The sequence below is a fragment of the Myxine glutinosa genome, chromosome 12 (assembly GCF_964187855.1).
Source record: "Myxine glutinosa chromosome 12, kmMyxGlut1.1, whole genome shotgun sequence".
Classification (NCBI taxonomy): Eukaryota; Metazoa; Chordata; class Myxini; order Myxiniformes; family Myxinidae; genus Myxine; species Myxine glutinosa.
The window spans coordinates 48,806,379-48,831,373 of NC_136272.1; the positions used below are offsets into that span (position 1 = coordinate 48,806,379).

The 24,995-nt window shown below is 43.3% G+C and overlaps 1 protein-coding gene across 1 annotated transcript in view; it reads right to left on the reverse strand.

Moving 5' to 3' along the window:
* Positions 1 to 24,995, reverse strand: part of LOC137437234 (dedicator of cytokinesis protein 3-like) — a 317,733-nt gene that overhangs the window by 8,696 nt on the left and 284,042 nt on the right. Inside the window, exons 45-48 of the mRNA XM_078766260.1 lie at positions 18,352 to 18,518; positions 12,689 to 12,775; positions 12,219 to 12,395; positions 12,011 to 12,094 (exon numbers count right to left, since the gene is read on the reverse strand). Coding sequence (XP_078622386.1) covers positions 12,011 to 12,094; positions 12,219 to 12,395; positions 12,689 to 12,775; positions 18,352 to 18,518 — 515 coding nt within the window. The remainder of the gene's footprint in view (positions 1 to 12,010; positions 12,095 to 12,218; positions 12,396 to 12,688; positions 12,776 to 18,351; positions 18,519 to 24,995) is intronic.

Consider the following 24,995-nt stretch of genomic DNA (forward strand, 5'->3'; position numbering starts at 1 on the left):
ACCTTTGCTATAAGCTGTTCTGATGGAACAGCATGCCAAGTCAGCCTTGTTCTTGGGAAAGACTATAAAGTTTGGGCAGCTAATGGGAAGGGGAACGTCACGCCCTACAATGACACGCCAAATCGGTCGAGTGTTCATAGTGCGTCGCTTTCTGGTACCAGTCTTGATGGATTCCTCCCGATATCTGTAAAAAAAAACAACATCTATTCTCCTGACTGATGGATTAGCATGCAACACTTACATTATGTTGTGAATATATCTGCAAGGTCGCCAAATGTATTTGTCCAGTGGGCTTCCCAAGGGCAACAACTAGGGCCTGTCCATCTTTTACTATAGACACGGCGACACACCTCAGATTTCATGGGTTTGAGGACAATCATTGTCTGCTGTGAGTATGTCTGCCACGACAGATTTAGTGTCAGTTCTCGAGGATCCATTTATCTCTGCTAGTGGTATTGGCACCTTCATCAGCTCATGCTTCAACACATGTTGCAAGTACACCTTTCGACCAACTTCATATGCAATGATAAGATGTTGCATAACACTTTTATAAGCTTTCCAGACTGTTATTTTTTTCCTTAATCTGTTCTGTCTCTCACTACTTCGTACAAATGTTCAAAAGTTGGAGTATTCTTCCTTGGTATTGTCGCATGAAACGGGACTGTGGGGGATTCTCCATTCTTTACTACCAGTCTCTCTTCAATGAATGTTTCAACATTGCTTTCCAAATTATTTGGCATTCAAAAGGGAATCCTGAATTGCATCACTGGCAAGATCCTTGGTAGCAATGGTGTAAAGAGAGGTGGGATGAACCTCAGGTAAGAAGACATTGAGCTGCTGCAATGTAGATAACAATGAATCTTTTTGGTCACGTTTCTGTCTCCGTGGCTTAGCCTGATTGTGTGTGGCTGTCTTCAGGGCACATCTGGAACAGCGCATGGGCGTCTGCAGATATGTTTGATCGGAAATTGTAGGATAGAGCCCACCTGCTGAGTGTAGAGGTTGTCTTAGTTGTCCCCAATATGCTTCCTCCCATTTTTCCTGTTAGTCTGGTCTGTTAGGGGGATTTTAAGGGGGGATTGTGCAAATTTGTCTACAAGCATGAAACTTGGCACACTTGTAGTTTGTGACCTGCTGAATTCAAATCTGCCGGGAGCCAAAGCCAATTCTCAATGGGAGCGCCATATTTGACACTTCAAAATAAATGGCCGCCACTCAAAAACTGACTTTTCCGTTACTAGCCAACCAAAAGTCACATAATTACAATTAAAAGCACTTTTCTAGGGTTTTGGACCTCACTGATTCTAAATCTGATGTCTGTTGGACAGTAGCCTTGACAGGAAATTTTACATTTTTTTTTTTTTATGTTTGACAATTTTTTAAATTTTGATTTTTTTATTTAAATTTTTTTTTAATTATTTTATTTCATGAACATGGGATTGTGAGTTCTGGACCTTTGAGCCCAGATCTCTAGAGACTCAGGTGGTCCCTCAACACCAGAGCAGTAATTGGAGTATGACTTCTGTCTGAGGAGATACAGACCCATGACAGAGACCTGGTGAGCATAGCGAGTGCACTTTATATGATGGTCATGAAGCACAGACTGAGCACGGCCAGATGTGAGGACCTGGGCCTGAGTAAGAATGTTGCTCCACCCAGAGTCCTGCAGCAACTTACCAATCATCTGGTGCATTTTGTCCTCTATGTGTAGAGCACCCATCATCAGGACCAGCTTATCTTCCCCCATTGTGTCAGGGAATGACCACTGCAGCTGCTTAGCGATGGCATACAGAGGCTGGTCACCACCAAGCACAGGAGTTTGACCAGGGTTGAGGGCCTCTGTGCCTTGCATTGTGAGATGCATTGCATGTTTCATCATAGAAGGTGTGGCTGCTTTGTCAGGGAACAGAGGTAGAACCCCTATCAATGCCTTAGGCTTCACAGAGTCATCACTCATGAATCGGGAGTTGTAGCCTGACCAGGTGATGACTTCACCTTCTGGCAATGTGTCCTGTTTCAGCACTGTGGACACATGTGCCATCCAGGACTCATCCTTGAATTTGGCTCCATGTAGCAGATTATGAGATGGCCGAGAATTGAGATCTGGAGTACATGGTACATGCAAATCATTGCTTGAGAATTCAGCTGGCTGAACCACTGTGTAGGATTCAGGAAGTTGTGGTACAGTAGTGTCTGTAGGATCCAGCTCGATAGAGGGTCGCTGTACTCCTTGGTTGTCCCAAGACAGGTGGTTTGTCACACTGATTGCTGTCCCATGGAACTCATCATGGGAGAAGTTACCTTGGTTGCTGCTATCCAAGCTGTCTACATCAAAGGTCACGAAGACCCCACTACGGATGTTTGTGGGCAGCACAACTCCATCCTGGACAAACTGTTTGACGTGTGCTCGTGCCATGGATCGCCTGATCTCCAAGACACGACTGTAAGACACAGAAACCCCAAAGGCATTGGCATTATTGATCTCTTTCTTCCGCCTACCCTCACCATGCAGCTTGAGGCCCTGGTACAAAGGGAAAGGGGTCTCATGTTCTTTGTTGTGACGGATGTTGCTGGACTTTGTGGCATGATGTGAACCACTGCAGGTATTATAAATAATCTGCTGGGCAATGGCGCTTGCAACTCTTGCCCTGCCTTGTACCTGTGCCTGCAACTCCTCATTGCTCTGTTCACGCAAGATTGAGGGGCCCTGGAGCAGGATGTTGAGGAAGCTTCTCAGCTGTCCAGGGATGGGAGATGTCAGGGAATCAGAGGCAAAAGAACCAGTAAATGGTTCTTGCCTCTGGAGACAGCATTTCCTAAGTATTACTGCTGCTCGCATCAACAACAAAGCATCATCCTGACCTATCTGGGACTTATGGGCTTCAGCTATTAGATCTCCAACGTTCTGGTTGCTAGAGATATAGACTTCCTTGCCCTGGGAGAACTCTGTCGACTCAGGAAGCAGCTTCAGAAGATACTCCTTGAACCGTGTGGCATGTGGTTCCCTGGTATCAGAACAGGGAATTCCCTGTTGCTCCACAAGTGTTCTATATAACTGTCGCAAAGCAGACAGTTTGAAGACTGAGTCAGAGTCCTCGACTAAAGCAACAATTTGCGCAATGGCAACTGAATTGAAGTGAGGGGCAGGAGGACCTGCAGATGATCTGCGATCCTCAGCATGAGCTGAGTCTCTCAGGTGCAAGTAACACTGTACATGATAGTAGGTGTCACCAGCGTGGGCATCAGCTGCGTGGGCAATCAGTTTGCCCAGAAGATTGAAATTGTTGGTGCTCTGAGCCCAGGTCTTTAAGTTTGTGTCTACATTAAATGTTTCAACTTTACGTAGATTCTTTTGGTCCTGTCCCTCACATATTATGCAACAAGGAGACTTCTGAGGAGCAGAAGACACTGCAAAACGGGACCGTAGTTTCTTAGGTGAGTTTTGGTCACTAGAATCCTCTTTTTCAGTGAACCTTCTCAGGCGAGAGTTACTGCAGTAGGTTCTGCAAACTTTGTGATATTTGGCATTGTGTGTCTGAAGCGTCTTAGCAATGCCCTGGCCCTCATCAAGCTGAGCCCATGACACTTTCAAACAAGAAGGCATGACACCAATGGCTTTAAAACCATTCAGATCTTTCTCAATTGAAGCAAGGCCCTCTTCCGTTGGCGTCTGCAACCGTTCATCCTTTTCTTCTTGGCAGACACAGCAAAGCTCCCAGTTGATGGCATCCATCCTTGCCATCCACCACCAGTACAGCTAGGACTTCTATTCTATATTCTTCTATTCTATTCTTCTATTCCCACAGCAGAACGACAGGCACCTGAAATTTAAAAAAAAATTAAAATTTAAATAAAAAAATCAAAATTTAAAAAAATTGTCAAACATAAAAATTAAAAAAAATGTAAAATTTCCTGTCCAGGCTACTGTCAAACAGACATCACATTTAGAATCAGTGAGGTCCAAAACCCTAGAAAAGTGCTTTTAATTGTAATTATGTGACTTTTGGTTGGCTAGTAACGGAAAAGTCAGTTTTTGAGTGGCGGCCATTTTGAAGTGTCAAATATGGCGCTCCCATTGAGAATTGGCTTTGGCTCCCGGCAGATTTGAATTCAGCATGTCAAAAACTACAAGTGTGCCAAATGTCATGCTTGTAGACAAATCTGCACAATTTTTCCCCTAACAGACCAGACTATGTACCATTCAACCACTCCTGACCATGATCAGGGTCTACCTGGTTGAACTTCTGAGATTATCTTTCGACAACAACGTTCCCCTGCTGGAACTTAAGTAACACTTCTTCTGGGAGTTGTTGCATCTCTGCTAGATAGATAGAGCCCCATCTGCCAGAGTTGTAACAGTCGTACCTATGAAAAGAGGGAAGCATGCAGCTGAAACTGTATAGATGAAGATCCCAAAGTCCATGACGTTGGGCAAGCATGAACATAAGAAGTACGGAAAGCATCTCCATGTAGTTTCACGAGAAAGTGAAGTTTACATTACTCTCTCCGTTTTCCATTGTGAACGCATCCAGCAACTCTTGAAATATTGGGCTTTTTATTAGCGCTGTTAGAGCCTCAATACCATCAGGGTTGTTTGAGGCATTTGCTATATCATTATGCAATCCTGCATCAGATTGTTGACAGAATGTCAGAAGACTTGGCGTCAATAGTCTATGCAGTGCTTGCAGACTGATCCTGTGGGCTCACATGGACTTTTTGGATGCCTTTCCATTCAAGAATTGCTCAGTTGTATTGGGACCAAGAATGCCACTTTCTATGCTTCTGCCAGTCCTGATCCACCTATGTGCTTTCCAATAGCCTTCAGGAAACACATGATTGTGTGGAGACCCTCAAGATGTGGAATGAGCTTATGCTGGTAATCTGGGATAGCCCATTTGAGCCTCAAATTTCTACAATTACAATTTTCCATATGATGCACAGCACCAAGCGACCGAGCAGCACATGCTTCTTGTGCACTGATGTCTTAGTTTCTTCTGAAAGACTGAAAAACTAGCAAGTTTGTGAGAAAAAAAAGACACAATTATAGCCAAAATTATGTTTTGACCATCTTATTTTTTTTATAGTGGCCAAATAACTTAAAAAATCAGACAGGTAACAACCATTTTTGAAATCAGCACATTCAAATTATCAAAAAGCTTCTTCTACCAAAAACAAAAACCACAGCTTCTACCAAAGAAAATCTTTTTCCTTTTTAAGGCCATTCTTCCTGCTAGAGCGGGGGTTAGCCTTGCAGGCCCCATGACAATCATCATGGTTCCCTTTTTGAGGCAATGTTTTTATCGCTGGATGCCCTTCCTGACACCAACCCTTTAGGTCGCCTCTTATGGCACGCAGGGATTCGGTGTACCTATTCTAAGCCGGGGCACACACAGGCAGCTTCTACCAAAGAAATGTTCACATTAAAAAAACCAATGAAAAAAACGTGTCCAGTCGATAACTTCTTCGTAAGTTAATTTTAAAACGTTACTCTGCATCATTCAGACTTGAACATTAAAGGGAACGTACACCCAAAGATTCATTCGGGAACTAGAATGGCACTCGGTGAAGTGCACATACCTCCGTCAGGCTGCACAGTTTACATTTGTATCCCACTGATAGGCCGGAGGTGCATCTGGACCTGTACCCAAATCGAATCGGATTGTTCTTGTTGCCTAACCAACTCATCCACATAGTTTTGTCATAATCCAACCACAACTTCTTGAGATATCGTGCTATATATCGTTTTTGCCCTAACTGTCAATGGTGAAGAATCACTTTAGAAATTCTCGTATCCAGACCTGGATCCAGATCTTCACCAAAATCTAAAAAAAAATTGTCCTCATCACACACCCAACCTGTCCACCAAGGCTCGTCCGAATCTGTCCATAACTTTTTGAGATATCCTGCTCACAGACAGACAAACAGGGGTGAAAACATAACTTTCGTCCACCTTCGGTTGCGGAGGTAGTTACATTCTGATGCAAAGGAGTTTAGAACACAGTTTTTTTTTCATCTGACATCACAACATGAATGATTAAGGTGAGTGGAGGGGACGGGGAAGTCATTTTTACGCAAGAAGAGAAACTGCCATTTATTTCACAGACATGCCATGTGGCATTGAGGTGTATGTGTGTTTTATTAGAAAACAACAAAACAGAACCAGAGAGGTCCTGTGAATGAATCACTTATATATCTAGGGCAAATATGTGGAGATGTGATTGCTCTACTTCAAATAATCGCTCTCAGCAATCCAGCCTGACACCAAACAAACTTGAGCACTCAACTCCCATTCACCCATGCCTCCGCATACCAAGGACTTTTGTCACAGACACCCAGAATGTAAATATACAAGATTGATAAAATATACAAAAAGCATGCCACCCGGTTTGAATCTCTGGTTGGCTGGCAACACATCAATAATGCATGTCTGGATGTTGAGGTTTTTAAATTATATAATCCAAGGGATAACACAGAGTTGAGAAATGAACAATAGGAAAACCTAAAGATAAAATATACTCATATCTTCTGTTTTCTGTAATCCACTGTGCAGTATATAAAGTGAATAACATGAGTATAAATTGCTGGGTGGGTTTTTTGGATAATAAAATTAACGAGAAAGCTCGAATTTACATAAAAAACAGAGACAGCAAACATATAAGCACAAACACATTCCTGCAGCACCCAGAACCCAAGATATATTTTAACAGCAACCAGACACTGTAAGAAGCAACCACATTTCCTGTGAACATTGAACAGAATAACATTGGGCCACCGCCGAAGGGTGATATCATCTTTGACCCGAAACACGAGTGAACACGATAACGACCTACACCAAATGTCAAAGCAAATGTATAACATCTGCATGCATCAAGGAGAATCCTGCTCTACTTTTAACAGAAAAAATAAAATTCATTACCCCAACCCCAAACCCAAATACCACCATTTAGTTTCTCAATGAGCTTCCACTTGAATATAAACAAGTACAAATACATTCAATGTACACCGCCAACATGCCAAATAAATGAATAACATATCCTCCAGCGAGAGACATTGCCATAGAGATGGTATTGGAAGGGAGGTGTGTGCAATAAATTGATTGATACATTGCGTACTTAAAATGAATAAATAATAATGGTAAAATAATTAATTTCTTAATCAATTGGATGGTAATAGCATACCTAAACCACCAGTGTTTCATCCAAAGCTGTAACTTTTTGAAAATGAACTAATTCATTAATTTATCGAGAAATTAAATAAATAATTGATTAATTGGTTAATCAATAAATAGTTAATTGATAAATTGATTAATCAATAAATCATAAATACCCTTTACAGCCAAATCACTTGGTGATTGTCATGCCCAAATATCTGTTTCCTAGCTCAAAAGGTGCCTGAGATAATGCCCAGATGAGAAATAAAATAAATAAGTGATTAATAAAAAGATAATAATTAAATAATTAATCAATTCATTGATTAATAAAAAAATAGAAAAATACCATTTTGCCAAAGTACTTGCTCACGATTGTGCCCAAATTTCAGCTTCCGAGCTCAAAGGATGGAGATATTGCCCGGACAAACAAACAAGAAAACAAGAAAGAAACAAACGGAGTGAAAACTGAGTACAGTACTCCCTTTCAGCGTGCATCATCGCTGGGCCTCCTTTGGTGCCCGGCGATGACGTCATGCAGCACCTGCAGATGGCATAGTAAAGGAGCGGTGTACAATTACGAAGGGGTAACGCCCAAAACATCAGCTCCTTGCTTCCCATGGCGGTTATCATACCGTGATCAAAGTTGCGAATTGATGACATCCATTATTTTGATAATCTTGGCTTCAAGATCCCCCATACAGTCGATGCAATCCTCCAGAGTATCCAATGGGAAACAGTAAAGTCAAACAGAGTCGATATTTACCACGCACACGAGGCACATGTCTAGGTTAAGCAATTATTTCACTTTGTCTTTGTCTGTGTCTGTCTACAAATTGTCCGTTTATGATCGAGGATTTCAATTGAATGTTATATTTTGAAAACTAATCGGAAAACAAACCTGTAGTTTAACAGAACTTTGGCTCGAAATTCGTCCTGATCACACATGGGCAGAGAGGAGTGAGATAATTTTGTTACTTTCTGTCTGTCTAGCAGTTAAACAAGATTGGAAATCATTCCAAACAGGAAACTTTCTGTTTTTAGAGACGTCAAAAAGGACACATGCAACGGGCACGAATAACTAATGTAACGTGTTAAATAAGGTGGTGTAAGAGACACTGAAGCAACGGCGGTAAACTTCTGAATTTTTTTTACAAGCTTTAAAATCTTTATTTTATCTTAATTCAAATATATACTTGAACACTGTTGAACACAAATCACCTTGTTGACACTTTCACAAACATTCCGTTTGGCAGTGCTCGGACAAAAATATTATGGCATTGTACGTCATCACGGCCAATCAAATTTGCCACTCACAGAACCCACCAGTGTCCTTGTTTTTCAAGACTGCGTGGGGTAAGGTGTTCTATGAGGATTTTGATGAGCATAATATATATTTATATCAAGATAGATTATGGCAATAAATAATATATAAACTTAGATTTATATATTCTTCCAAAAGGAAACTAGAAGAATAAACAAATCGTAGTAACCACCACAAAGTGAGTTTCTGTATTTGTACAAAAGAAAGTGGGCTGGCAGGATGGCCTTGTGGTACGCACACTCACCTATCAGCTGTCGAGCATGCTTTTGAATCTCGAATCAGCCATAAACTGTCATCGTGGAGTTTTGCAGGTAGGGGGACAGATCAATGTGTGCGCCGTCCCTCAGATGGACGTTAAACTGGGCGACCCACCTGCCAGCATTAGATGGTAGCGGTTAAAGATCGGATGGTTTCCTTCGCAAAGCAGTAGGCAAAGATATCAGCAGCATCCTGATCAAATTACAAATTGCTGCCCTAACTACTTGGAAGGCAAAGGCAAACTACACAGCAGAACTCGTGCCAGGAAACTACTTCAGCAGCAGCAATTCTGCCTTCTCTTATGAAGAGATTCATCCCATCTTGTCTAAAGTTAACCTCATCCTCTCGCCCATGGTACACCGAATCCTGCAGTGAATCAGTTGTCTTGAAACAATGTGCCTTGTCTTCCTGGAAGGAACGTCTGACCGAGGACAACCTAAGATCATTCCGTAAAGCCCGGAACAATTGTGTGTATCCACTCTCAGGAGAACCAGAAAACAGCATCTGGCCAACCTAAGGCTGAACTCAAACTTGTCTCTCTCCTCAAACACCTGGTGGTGCCTCTGGAGTATGCTCCTCCTCCATCCCGTCCCTCACTTCACATGGCACCACAGCTGATTCTGCTCTGGGAAGGCTGAACACCTCGATTTTTTTATTTTTATATAGAGTCGAGGCTCTTGAATGAGTGAGAACATAGAACGGATCGAGACACAACAGACAAAGCGAAATGCATAAGCAGAGGGGGAAACACAACAGTACGGTTGAGGGACAAAACAAGAATCTGGGATGGTGGTGAACAGCTGTCTTGCAAATCTGGAGGGAAGAATGACATTGAAGAGAATGTGGAAGTTCATTCCACAGCCGGGAGAGAAACGGAAGGAATGAGTGGAGGAGAGCAGTGATTCTAAATTTTGGGAGTTTCACCAGCAGAGGGTGCAAGAACAAAACGGATCAGGCGAAGACAGAGAGACCACCGACCTGTCTGTGATGTGAAATTGATAGGCCCATAGACTCAAGCTTCATCAACTGAGATTCCATTGATCTTAAAGGCCTTCGTTTCCATGATGTCAAGCTGAGGAAGGCGTGAGGCAGGGGTGCCAGCCCAAAGGGGAGAACAGTACTACATCAAGCTGTGCATTAAGGCATTGTATGTGGATGAGTTCAGGTGTGCCAAGGAAGGTTTGCAGTTTGCACTTCGGAAGATGCCCAATCAGCGACTGGCTTTGGAGGCCAAATTAGAGGTGTGGTTTGATCAAGAAAGATCATGGCTGATGGTCATAAAAGATCACGTTTTTGTGTTGTATGTACGTACGTGCGTGTACACACACACACACACACACACACACACACACACACACACACACACACACACACACACACACACACACACACACACACACACACACTTGACTTTGTACAAAAACAGCCACTGAGCCTGGCATAAGTATTGCTGCTTCCCAGAGCACTGTTGCAAACTGCAAAATCATCTTTCTGATGTCACTTTTCTCCCCACGCGCAGCGGGGCAATTGTGGAAGAATTGCCTATTCTCCAAGGATTTCAACTCAAGGGATTTTTCCGTGGTATATCCTTTAACAAACCATCAGCATCGATCGAGGAAACAGCACGTGCCATTTTTAAAGTCTTCGTCACGACTCGGCAGGGTTTGGTTCAGACCGTCGATCTCCCAGACTCAGAGTGGACGTTCCAACCATTCCGCCCCCTCGTCTGATGGAATTCTGGCCTGAAAAATTATAGGCCATGGCTATGATTTGGCCATGATTCTGTCGAGTGCAGCAAAAAATTTGCCATGATTCATAGAAAAGGCACATTAAAAGGTTAACGAATTGCTCACCAAATATCTCACAAAACATAAGTGCGAAAGGAATTCCTAATGGAGACACATGTTGGTTTTCTTCCATTTCTAGCTCGTATTAAGAAACTCAACTGGTATCTAGGAGGTCATACATGACTGAACGATTTGGGTTTAAAATTAGGCTTTAACCTCAACGATATTGATTTAAATGTGTCTGGCAACTGAGAAATTAACCTTTCATTGCAAGATTGTCAAAAAAAATCCAACTGGTGCGCTTAATGACATTTAGTAGAGGTGTCATCTGCTTGCTGTATGGGTTCTGGCCTCCAGGTAGCACCAGTTCACACGTAGTGGTTGACTTTGAAATGCCCCGAGTGCAAGTGGGGATGAGCACCAAAATGTTCCAACATCGTCATGTTGTAGTGAATGCATATAAAGAGGTGAATTTTGACTTAAGCCCACTGGTCGCATCAATCTCAAGGGGCCTGACCATCCCACTGATTGTTCCCTTTCGGTCAAGACTGAAGTTTACAAATCGTTCAGGGTGCTGGCGATGACTCACCTACTCTTTGTGAAGGAAACCACGGGATCTTTAACATCCACCAACGAACGGTGCTGGCGAAGAGGTCCTGAGGCTAAACATCTATCCAATGAATCCCTTTATGATTCAACAGCACGCATGTGATTCACCGATCTGACAATTTATAGCTGGGCCGAGAAGCGAACCCACAGACTAGGCAGCTCAAAGTACACAGTCACCATATTGTCAAGATACTGCATATGTACCAACCAAACCTGGCAAAAACATCAGCTTCTTGCATGACGATGCGTTTTCATCTTCACTCCAGACTATAAAAAAATAACCACCTTTAGAGGCCATTTTTCCCCGCAAAGCGGGGGTTGGCCTTTTTCGGGGACCGTGGTTGTTGTTGTTTTTTTGGTCCCCTTTTTGAAGCAATGTTTTACGGCCGGATGCCCTACCTGACGCCAACCCTCTTTGTCGCCTTTTTACGACAAACAGGGAATTACCAGTGAACTGGTACTCAATTTGCCGACCTCGGAAGGATGACAGGCTGAGTCAACCCCCCTGGCGTTAATTCAGCGATTGACCGGGATTCGAACCCAGGATCCTAGGATCCTAAGCCCTCATCCTAGCCGCTTGCCCAACACCAGGGCTCCACTCCAGACCTTCCTTCACTAGGATTCTTCACTCCAGACTGTAAGTGTGTAATTGTATGACCGACCGTGCATTTTGGCTTCAGAGCAAATGTGCCTCCATCGCTTTGGTAAGCCTTAAAGGACTTAACATGACCATGTAATATGTTCTTTGGGTCAAGTGTGTGTTTTGCTTTTTTTGCCTTTTTAGGTAAAATATTCAATAATCAATATTTTCTGTAATCTAATGCTGTAATATAAATGCATTATATGAGCCATGACAAAGGTAATCAAAATCAGCAATTACTTTACCTGCTCCAGCATCAACTCCTTGAGCTTCATGATCTTTCCTGAATCATTGGGATGCTGACTGTGATATTCTTTATCAAAAAATGCCTGGGGAGGTAGAAACAAAGCAAAGACAAAATCACAATGCCACAAAAAGCAACAGTACTACTGTATGCAAACTAAATGTCCTTAACTATGTACGCATGTTGTCTCAACCTCCCAAAGATCTCACCTCCTGGTAGCGTGCTATACCGCCATTGACGGCCGCATCAATAACTCCATTGAGACACATGCTTAGTGGGTTGATGTTATACGCTCGTTGTTCCTGATGCTGTGCAATAAGAGATCTCAGTTCCATGTTCTTGTTGTCCACAGCTTCAATAGCATTCTCCAGTGGGCTCACCTCTACCTGGAGATCCCACATCCAAACCACAAAATCTGCTTCAATTGTTAACGATATCACTTTACCTGTTCATCCGCTTCTACATGGCGTGGCCCACACGATGACACCTTTAAAGTTGTGATAGAAAATAAAACCGTCATAGTTCTGTGGCATACCCTGGACATTCTCATGTTTGGAAATTCTCATCAAAAGAACTGAACTTTTCTGTATATAGGAAATGTTATATCAGATAGGTGAAGTAATACAGGGATATGAAACAATATTGTAGAGATGTGTAAAGGTTGATGCACGAATCTTACCACTTCTCTCTTTTCAACCTCGAACCATCTGGATATTCCAGGTAAGGAGTATTTCAGGATAAGTGTTGTTCTCTCGACCCACAGATTCTGCAAACACAGTCAGGTCCTTTAACTTAAACATTAAGCTGCTGTTGTTAAGTGGGATGGGTGGAGGAGTGGTGGTGCTAAAGGACATAATGAATAAAAATAAGCATAGAAAGCATCTAAAAATGCACAAAGCCATGTGTAAAATGCAAAGCACATCCATTTGTATTCAGAGGTCTAATTCTTCTACTTCTACTGCTTCCTCTTCTTCCGTATGCTGAACATGACGAAAACTGTTTGAAAAAAAATGAAAATTGCTGATTTTATGCAGCCCTAACCTTTGAGCGTTTGGTCTAAAAAAAAGATAATCAGCTTCTAGATTTTGATTAGTGAACCGATTCAGTGACTCTACATGAAAATTCTTTCAATTTCAGGTGATTCAGATGAAAATTGATGATTTTAGGTGACGGTGACCTTTGACCTTTTGACTTTTTGCCAAAATTTTTCATTTGTCTTCTCCGTATTATCATAATAAAGCTTTGGTGAAAATTTGATAACAAAATTCAAATGGTAAATTGAAATTTCAGATCAATTGGATAAAAATTGATGATTTTAGGTGATGGTGACCTTTGACCTTTTGACTAAATTATTATTTTGCCTTCTCCGTATTATCATAATAAAGGTTTCTTGAAAATTTGATGACAAAACTGAAATGGTCAATTGAAATTTCAGATCAATTGGATAGAAATTGATGATTTTAGGTGATGCTGACCTTTGAGCTTTTGACAAAATTATTATTTTGCCTTCTCCATATCTTACTATAATTCACCAAATGTCCGTCTGTCTGTCCGTTCCCAGGTACCGCAAAAACAGCTGAACCGATCGCAATGATATTTTGGGTGGATAATCCTGGGACCCCCTGGAGTAAAATAGGCTATATTGTTTTTCCAATTTTTCCAATTTTCCAGTTTTTCCAAACACTATGGAATAATATTTACCGATATGAACAGTGATGTGGCTTTTATTGAAATTCTACAAATACTGTTTAGATTTTTATGGGAATTATGAACCTGCCGCGAATGCAGAAGTGGACAGATTACGGCGATGAGCTGGTTTGATAATATCCCAATACAACCGTCATTTAAAACAGTATTTTGTTAAAGTATCAATTGATGATTGGAATTGAGTGAATACAATTACGATTTTGAATTCGTAATTGTATTCACCCAACCGTACAGACTTCACATCAGGATTTAAATATTTGCTTATGTCATGAATATTGGTAAAAGTTAATTTTTTTATTAATGCTATTTAATTTTTGATTGGAGTTATGTGTTTGGAATGAAAAAAGAGATATCGAGTTCAAGTGAATGATGAAATGCAGTGATGGTTTCTGCTTTCTAAATGTGAAATTCGAAGATCGCCATATGCAGATTCGCCATTGACTGGGTATGGAACAAACGTACCTGTTTGTTTGCGAACGGGTACGTTTTTAATGGAAGTCCTTCACGAACTTGCTGTCCATGTCTGACGTGTGACGGAAGGTGCTACAGGAATGTGGAATGTATTGGTTTCATGCTTTAGCATTTGTCGTTTCTGCATTGTCTGTTTGCTTCTGGCCTCCCACCCTTGCTTAGCACAGGTACCTCACTAGTTATCATAATAAAGCTTTAGTGAAAATTTGATGACAAAATTCAAATGGTCAATTGAAATTTAGATCAATCGGATAAAAATTGATGATTTTAGGTGATGGTAACGTTTGACCTTTTGACCAAATTATTATTTTGCCTTCTCCGTATTATCATAATAAAGCTTGTTTTGAAAATTTGATGACAAAACTCAAATGGTAAATTTAAATTTCAGGTCAATTGGATGAAAATTGACAATTTTAGGTGACGCTGACCTTTGAGCTTTTGACAAAATTATTATTTTGCCTTCGTATTATAATAAAGCTTTGGTGAAAATTTGATGACAAAACTCAAATGGTCAATTGAAATTTCAGATCAATTGGATAAAAATTTATGATTTTAGGTGATGGTAACATTTCACCTTTTGACCTTATTATTAATTTGCCTTTTCCATTTTATCATAATAAAACTTTGGTGAAAATTTGATGACAATTTCTCAAATGGTAAAAATGTTACGGCCCAGAAACACACACACACACACACACACACACACACACACACACACACACACACACACACACACACACACACACACACACACACACACACACACACACACACACACACACACAAGTGATTGCAAAACTAATTGCAAAGCTAATAAAAGAGATGCAGATCTACACATTTCAGTTCAATGAAGTTTTTGTAATACAAAGTCGAGGCTCGTGGAGGAGCGAGAACATGGAATGGATCAGGACGTAACAGGAAAAAGGAACAGCAAAGAGTGAGGGGGAGGGAACACACTTACAACAGGGTTGGACGAGGAATAAAATACAAAGAGACTTGGAGAAATAAGGGACGTGGGGCAGAATGAGGGGTAGGAAGGGACACATGGGGTGCAAAAAGTGGATACAGAAGGAAACTCTCAGGAAGGAGACGCTTCTGCCGAAGCGAAATAGGTATCGACAGTATTTGTTGCGATATAAATGCTGCACAAGTCTCAACAGAAAATAACGTCGCAACATTTAGTCAGGTTCACTATGTCAATAAATTATATTTCGTTCAAAATCATGGTAGAATAGCAAACCTATACATTTTTGGAAAGGTTATAGCATAAGGAAACTAAAAATCAATGTTTACATTTGGAGAGATACCTGTATGGCGGCAATTTTGGATTTTCAAAATGGCCACTGTAAAATACATATTTTGTTCTATTTCTGCCTCTAATTACCCTAAAAACTTTTTAAAATATACTAAACCTATATTTTCAGGGACAAGGAATCGAATGAAAGTATCAAATTAGTGCTATGGGGAATGGTAAGACACGAATCAAAGGTTTTGAATTGCAAAATACTGTCTTTATATTCGCGATAAGTTGCATAATCAAATACATGTTATCATTTTGTACAGGCAGTTAATAACATCAAAATGTGTCACAATAATTCATATCACCAAACATACACAGGCAGTCAGCAAAATCATATATACACATGCAGTCAGTATAACTTCACATCTACACAGGCAGTCAATGACAAAATATACACAGGCAGTCAATGGCATCAAACATACACGATTACAGAATATGCCATTTCGAGTTCGTCATCACTGTCCTGTGTGTCGTATCCGACAATATAGTCCGCATCGTTTTCACAGTCCGTTTCACACAAGCAAAGGTCGGTCAAATTGATTGGCAAATCGAATTGGTCGAATGGTCGATCGAATCGAATTCGATGAATCGAATCGAATCGAATCGATCGAATTGGTCGAATGGTCGAATGGTCGATCGAAGCGATTGGTCGAATGGTCGAATTGGTCGAATGGAATTGGTCGATTGGTCGAATTGGTCGAATCGAATTGGTCGGAATTGGCAAATGTAAACATTGATTTTCAGATTTTCCATGTAATAACGTTTCCAAAAATGTATAGATTTGCTAATCTACCATGAATTTGAACGAAAAAACATAGTGAACCTGACTAATTACATTTGATCGAAATAATAGAGCTTGTGGAAATTACTCATGTTAAAGGGGGGGGGGGGGGCGTGGGGTTAAGTAAAACTACGAAAACCGGAAGTCAGACCAGATCGTTATCACATCTTTCATTCATTTCACATCATTTTATCAATGAAATAAACAAATATAAACACATATTGAATCGCCAGTCGATTTTTCAGTGTATTTCTAAGTGCATCCCTTGAGTGTAAGGGAGACGGACTCGAATCCCACTTTTCCCTCAAATGGCTGGAAATTCATCCCAGATTAAATTTTCCAATGCCGTGCAGCACAGTTGTCTGAACGTGTTAACGTTTTCCTAATATATTTCAGTTGGGTTGGTAAAAGGGGTCGCAGTGCTCTTCTGCCTTTTGTTCCGCACCATTCGGCCTGCGCCTCTTCTTTGCAAGTCTTGGTGTAAATGATGCCCATGTGAGCTTGTTGTCGTTTTGATTTGGACCCTCCACCAAACCAAGTCGAGTGTAATATTTTCAACTTTAATGCCAAATTACTTACTTGAAAATTGAATGCCAAAGCTAAAATTTGTTTTCCTCACATGTAGCAAAGGCTTTTATCTGTTTGAGATTTGGAAATAATCTCTGCGTTTGATACATCAGTGATTGGTATTTCTCGGAAATAAGTCTCACCATCTGCCATGATCTTCCCTGGGAAAACCACATTTCCAAGCTGGCCTCCAAAGCCAGTCATGGACTGGGCATGCTCCGCCGTGTGAAGTCCTTTCTGCGCACTTCTGAGCTCCACACCACATACAAAGCTTTCATCCGCAGCTTGATGGAATAATGCTCTCACCTCTGGGCTGGTGCTCCTGCCTCACACCTAGCTCAGCTTCATGCTGTTGAAACCAAAGCTTTTAGAATCATTGGAATCTCCCACGATGAAGCTAATTCTGAGGGCCTTTCACTTTCTCACCGCAGGCAGGTTGGTGGTCTTTCCGTCTTTTATCGACGCCTCTCTGGCCTAGCTCCCCCAGCTCTCTCTGTGCTCTGTCCCCCAAATATTCCGACAGGTCGCACAAGATCTGCCAGCAACCCTGTTGTGGTGAAACTGCCACAATCAAGACTCTCTGCTCACCTTCACTCCTTCATTCCTCTTTTCTCTACCTCTGGAACAAACTCCCTCACTCTCTTCAATCCCACTCCACCGTCCAGGCCTTTAAAACAGCCGTTCATCACCATCTCTTATCTTCCACCATCCAAAAACCTTGATCTTTTCTTCCCTCCTAATCCACCCCAAATCTACCTTTTACAAATTCTTTTTTTTCCGAAAAGTTCCTGTAATGTCCATCTTGTTTATCCCGTGTATCCCGCCCCAGCCCTCTCCCTTCCACAGATGTCCCGATGTCCCTGATCTCTACTGTTGTTGTGCTTCCTTCTCTCACCTCCTCTTGTCTCCCACTCCCCTTAGTAGATGTTCTTTGTGTTAGCTCTTATACAAGCGTATACGAAGTATACAAAAAAAAAATCATCAGCACTTTAACAAACCAACTGTAATGGTGGTCATTCTTCTGATGAATGTGAGGCAATTGTTTGGATTAGGAGAGTCAGTGGTTGAATTGGAAATAAACAAGGATTAAGCAGTTTCACATTGTGTTTGCGGGTCATGCCTCTGCAGCAAGCTGGCATTAAATAAAGAGGAGGACCACTCCTTTGCATCTTCAGATGCATCGGGTTGCCGAAGCAGTTTATTGGCTATTGGGCACAATCCTGGACGGGTCACCACTCAGACGCAGGACACACAAAAGGCTCATTCATCCCAGTAAGCTGGTACTTATTTTGCCATCCTCGAAAGATGACAGGCTGAGCCAACCCACCTGGTGTTAATTCAACGGATTTGACAGGGGTTTGAACTCAGGACCCTACGATCTCAAGGAAGCCACCTTATCCATAAAGCCAACACCAGGCTTTGGCCTTAAATACATTTGGCATTAAAGCCATTTGGTTATAAATAAATAACCAAATAGCTTTTGCTTAAACAAAAGCAGGAAAACACAAATTCTCACCTTGAACTCGTTTTCCTTGTCCCGGCTGCCCTTGTAGAAGGGACGGTCATGACGAAACCGTCTAACGTTGTTGACCTTGTAGAAACTCTTGACCCTCATAGGCACCCGGACACTTCGAAGGAGTTCTGGATTGTCAGGGACTGGAGTGACTGCAAATATCTGAATATCTGTGGATTGCTCAAGGTTACAGTATTTAAATGAAATAAGGACAGGATAACCTTTCCGATGCCAATATTTTATATATTCATAACGCCTTGTTCAAAAATATCCCAATTTGTGTGTTTTCCCAATATAGATCGTTCGATCAAACACTTTGGAATGAGGTTAAACAGAATGTGATGTGAAGAAAAAAAACGTGAATGTAAAGGAAGAGGTCTTCTAGCTTATATGATTATACACACGATAGTTATTCACAGATTACAATGAGGAAAATGAAGAACTGGTCTTGCTTGTGAAGGCTAGTGTCGGAGGACAGGTAGAACAATGGACAGGGAGAACAAACAAACAAGCATCCTTCAATCCTGAGAGTTTCCTTTTGTATCCCTCTTGTCCACCCCATGTATCCTCTCCTTCCTCCATTCTTCCCGACACCCATTGTTTGTCCGCCTCCCTGTCTTGGCCTTCGGCTCTACTGTTGGTGTTTCCCCCATCTCTCTGCTGTTCCTTTTCTCCTGTTGCGTCCTGATCCGTTCAGTGTACCAGTACTTGCTCCTCCACGAGCCTTGATGATGTGTATATGTATCCGCGTAGGCAACCATCCATATATATATATATATATATATATATATATATATATATATATATATATATATATATATATATATATATATATATATATATATTGTAACGAATTTGAGAAGTGTAACGATTTTGAGAAAGTGTAACGAATGTGAGAAGTATGGTTTTGTTGTGTGTAACTGACCCTCGTAATGTAAAGAAAGGTCGAAGCTCATCCTCTTAGTTAATTTCATAAACCTACACACAGGACACCATATATCCTTTTAAATAGTTAGTCCCTTATTCTCTGTAGGTTAAGGATGTGTTTCCCACTAGTTTGACTCTTCATTGCACCGAATTAAATAAGAGTAGGCCCTCCGACGCCCCATGGCAGCTTCCAAGTGCCAGGTTTGCCACTTTGCTGCAATTGACTCTTTAGGCACTTTGCTGCATTTTCATCTGCCGTCCACTTTGCTGCATTTGACTCCATTACGCACGAGGTAACGACGAAGAAGAAAGGCGGGTCTCCACCTCATCATAGAGGGGAGGAGTAAGTCGGCCCCGCTCATCCAACCCAGAACGAGGGGTTTGGCTTGAGAGGGCGGAGAGAGAACGCTTGGGGAAGGTTCGCAAAGGGTGAAGGGCAGGGCCTATATAACCCGCCGCGGGACGCTCCCCACGGAGATGAGCTGAGAGGAGGGATGAGTTCTGAGTCCAGGAGATGCGCTGGAGATGAGCAGGTGTGACCAAGCCGCCGTGAGACGTGCCGCGCTGCAGGAAAAACGGACCGAGGCAACGCAAGGACCGCACGAGGCAGCAGTACGGAGAAAGGAACTTCGCCCGCGCAGTTTGGGACCAACGACCGCGGCTCGCCTTCTTGACGGCGGTGCCTTCTGGCCCGACCGTGCCCAGTACCCGCTGAACCTTCCTTGCCTCTAAAAGCCACCCATCTCCAAGCCATTCCTTCCTGTCTGCATTTCCCCGTGTAAGTGTGATCGTCCGTCTGTCTTTAACGTTGTCCTGGGGTTTATTAATTAAGCTTGTAAAGGTAAGCTAATGATTTCACTGTGTTTCTGCTCCTTCCATTTTCTGTATATAGCCTTGACTGCTCTCTTTGCTTTGGCTTGTGTAAATAATTAATAAATCCTGTTATTCCTCCGTACTTCTTCTTCTTCATTCTCGTTCGGTCGCTTTAGTGGTTTCAATATCGAGTGTACGTGGCGCGATTCGGCCAACGTTTGAGAATCGGGTTTAGTGATTGGTAATGGCTCGAACGTCGGGTTGCTAAAAACCGCTCGGCAACTAACTAGACCATCCAAACCGGGGTTCGAGCGGTACTTGTCTCCCTAGTCTGCGGAGGGATGGATAAAGGTATTCGGGATAAACCCTGGGCCCATAACCCTGATCCGTTCCATCCCGCGGGATAGCGTTACAAGTGCCAGGAGCGGAGACGGTCAGCTTAACAAGACAAGGGACTAACCACCCCTTGCTAAGAGGGAAGAGCCGTACTCCATATCCGTAACAATTGGTGTCTGGGAGTGAGATTCGAGGCCCGAACCAAATTTTTAAAACGTCTAAAAGGAAAAAATTTGGTCAAAATTAAGAGCACCCGAAATTGTTTTATAAAATCCTAAATTTGGAAATCGTGCCATGGACAATCAAGGCGATCGGATGCAGGTGGGTGAGCTAGAATAGGGGTTAGGGGTAACCCAGGACCACAGGAAAGAAATGGAGGAGAGCAATGAGGAGGTGGTTGAGGGAGTATCAGGCGCACAAAATGGCGCCCTCGCGCACGTGGTTGAAGAGGCACAAAATGGCGGCGCTGCGGCAGTCGAGACCGCAGCGCTGGGGAAATTGAACCTCTTTGCGGCGCAGATGATGGGGTATATGGAAAAAATGGGTGAGTGGATAAGGGACGAAGCGAGGGCTGATAGTGAGCGATTGAGGGGCCAAATGAGGGATGAAGCGAGGGGTACCGGTGAACGGTTAGACAATAATTTTAAGGGGTTGGACAGCAAATTGGAGGGGTTAGACAATAAATTTGAGGGGTTAGACAACGGGATAAAAGAGGTGAAGAATGGGTTAACGGGGCTAGAAGGTAAGATGGAAGACAAATTGCGGGAAATAGGGGAGCAATCCGCCCGGGAAATCAAACGGATGGGGAACCAGATAGATGAGGTGCAAGTCGGGTTAGAAGGTAAATTGGATGCTCAGAGGGATGAATTGGGACAGATGAGGGCGGCATCTACTAAAGAGATGGAGGAGATGAAGGAGGAGATACGACGAGGTGTAAGCGAGGAGGTCTCAGGGGTACGCGAGGAGGTAAAGCGAGGTGAGAAGCGTATGGAGAAAGAGGTGAGGAATAATACGGCTAGGTTACAGGGGGGAATAGAGGGTCTGACGAGGGGAGTAGAACAGCTGACAGTGGGACAAAAGGAACTTGTGGACCAAGTGGAAAAGAACACTGCAATAATCGGGGGGTTAAAAGCGACACAAAAAGACATTAAAAATGAATTAATAGCGACACAGAAGGAATGTCAGATGGTACGTGAGGGACTGACAATGAGGTTGGACGAGGTGACAGAAGTAATGGAGACGAAGGACCTGGAGGTGAGGACGCACATAGAGACGGTCAAAGTAGCGTTAGAGGACGAAATTGAGGAGATGCACCGGGAAATAAAAGAGGTGAAGGAAAAATTAGAGAAGGTGGAAGAGGGGGTGAGTGAAATTAAGAAGAGATGGAGGGAAACTAAGAGGGAGATAAAGGAGGAAGTAATGGAATATGTGCAAGGTCAGTGCTCAAATCGTGATGGTGTGCTCGCTAACCAAATAAAGAGTTTGCAGGTGGCGAAGGAGGTATGGAGACGAGGTGCCAAGGTGAGTGGCGATATATTCGGAAATGTATATGGTGTGAGGGAAGCTTCAGTTGGCTTGGGGGTTGATTTGGATCCGGGTGTTCGTGAGAGGCCGTTGGTGAAGTGTGCGACAGGTACGGAGTATGAGAGAGGAGGTGTGCGAGAATGTCCGACTCTGGGGTGTGTGAGGAAAAAGTGCGCGCCGAGGAGCGAGTGTGCTGTCGAGAGTGAGTTGGTCGTAGCGCATGTGCGAGGGAGCACACGGAAGCGCGTAGTGGGGAGTGTTACTAGGGATGTAACGGAAGCATGCACGCCTGTGGTGAGTCTTACGGAGGGTGTAACGGGAGAGTGTGCGCAAGAGGATGCGCGAGAAAGGTGTGTAATGGACGGGTGCATGAGGAAAGAGTGCGCTGTCAAGAGTAAGGGAGAATGCACACCTGTGGTGAGTGTTACAGAGGGTGTAACGGGAGAGTGTGTGCAAGAGTGTGCACGAGAAAGGTGTGTAACGGACGGGTGCATGAGGAAAGAGTGCGCTGTCGAGAGTAAGGGTGAATGCGCGACCGAGAGTGGAGGTAAGAGTAGTGAGAGTGACACAGAGCGTGAGTTGGTTGTGGCAGGTGAGAGAGGATGTACATCTGGAATGGAAGGATGCACACCTGGAATGGTAGAGCGTGTGTGGGAATGCACACTGGAATTGGTAGTGAGGCACGTGATTGGGTGTGCAAGTGAGAGCACACCTGTGGTTGTCACAGAGGAGGTGACCGAGGAGGGGGCGTGAAGAGGTGTGTTGGTGAGGTGTGCGAACGACGAGTGTGTGCAAAGGTGTGCGGTGGTCAGGTGTGTGACAAAGTCTGTAAGCGGATTTAAGTGTACCTGGGTGTGCCAGGGAAGGTGCAATGACAAAGAGCAGGGAGACGGCTGGATGTATGAGCAAGGAACGGGCTGCGGGGTGTAAGCATGCGAATGGAGCATCGACGCTAACCGGGTTAGCGGTTAGAGCGACGTATAGCCGAATCGGGCCTTCGGTGCGAACCGGGCAGCTTTGCATGCCGCGGGGATCCGCGGCGGTTTCGAAAGAACCGCCGTGCGAGATCCACGCCGGCCGTGCTTTGAACGGCCGCGTCCGTGCCCCACTAAGCGGAGCGGGCGGCCTTGTAGGAAGGGTCGTCACGACAACCCTTTGTGGTTGAGGCATTCCGGCAGGTCGAAATCGAGCCATTGGACGGCTCTGTGCCGAGATGGTGCGTGGGATCTCGGCCCGGGTAAGCCCCCGTCCTTGCACCGAATGCCGGACGCATCCAGCCGCCGGCACCAAGCAACCCGCATTCATTGCTCGGCCGTGCGAAGCCGGGCTGTAGAAGTGAATTGGCGCACCGAGAGGCTCAAGTGAGTAGACTGTGATGATGAGGATAGTGTTTTGGACCCGAAATTGAAAAGCAAAATTTGATGATTGGCAAAGGATTGGCAGGGTGATGTTTGGCAGAGGATGGGTAGTGATTGGCAAATTTTTGATTGGTTGAAATTTGATGTGCAAAATTGATGGTAGAAGATGCCCGATGTAATGGGATGGCAACTCTGCCATCTCTCACAGCGGGGGCAAAGGAGCATTCTTTTGCTCATTCAGCTGGCTGACAGTTTCGTTCAGTTTCAGTAACACACACAAAGTAACACACACAAAGTAACACACACACATAGTAAAACACACACACATAGCAACACACACACATAGCAATACACACACACACTAACACATTACCACACAATATTACATAACCACACAATAACACACTCGCACAGAACCACACACACACAGACACACACACACACACACACACACACAGTAACACACAAACACACACACACTCACACACACACACAGTAACACACAAACACACACAGTAACACACAAACTGTAAGACACACACACACACACAGTAACACACAAACAGTAACACACATACACAATAACACACACACACACACACACACACACACATAGTAACACACACACCCACCCACACAATAACACACACCAACACGCACACACATAGTAACACACACACATAGTAACACACACACACACACACAGTAACACACACAAACACACAATAACACACACAGACACACACACACATACAAACAGTAACACACAAACAGTAACACACACAGTAACACACAAACAACAACAACACACACACACACACACACACACACACACACACACACACACACACACACAGCAACACACACACAGCAACACACACACAGTAACACACACACACACACACACACACACACACAGCAACACACACACAGTAACACACACACACACACACACACACACACACACAGTGACACACAAACACTCACACAGTAACACACAAACTGTAAGACAGACACACACACACACACACACACACACACAAACAGTAACACACACACAGTAACACACACACAGTAACACACTTAGTAACACACACACAGTAACACACACACGCAATAACACACACACACACAATAACACACACAATAACACACAGACACACACACACACAAACAGTAACACACACACACAGTAACACACAAACAACAACACACACACACAGTGACACACAAACACACACGGTGACACACAAACACACACAGTAACACACACAAACACACACAGTAACACACACACACACACACACACAGTAACACACACACACACAAACAGTAACACACACAGTAACGCACAAACACACACAAACAAAACAACAACATGCATTTTAAGGCCATTTTCCCTGCAAGAGCGGGGGTTCGCTTTGCGGTCCCCATGACAATCTTCTCCATTTTGCCCTATTTTCTGCATCTCCCCTTGTTTACCCCCTTGCCCGCATTTCTTCTTCCACCATCTTTAGCCAAGTCTTTCTCGGTCTTCCCCGTCTTCTACTTCCTTCTACATTCATTTCCATCACTCTTCTCAACCAGTCACTTTCATCCTTCCTCAACGCATGACGAAACCATCTCAACCTGTTTCTCTTCACAGCATCCATCACAGGCTCTATTTACCATCATCTTTCGCAATTCATC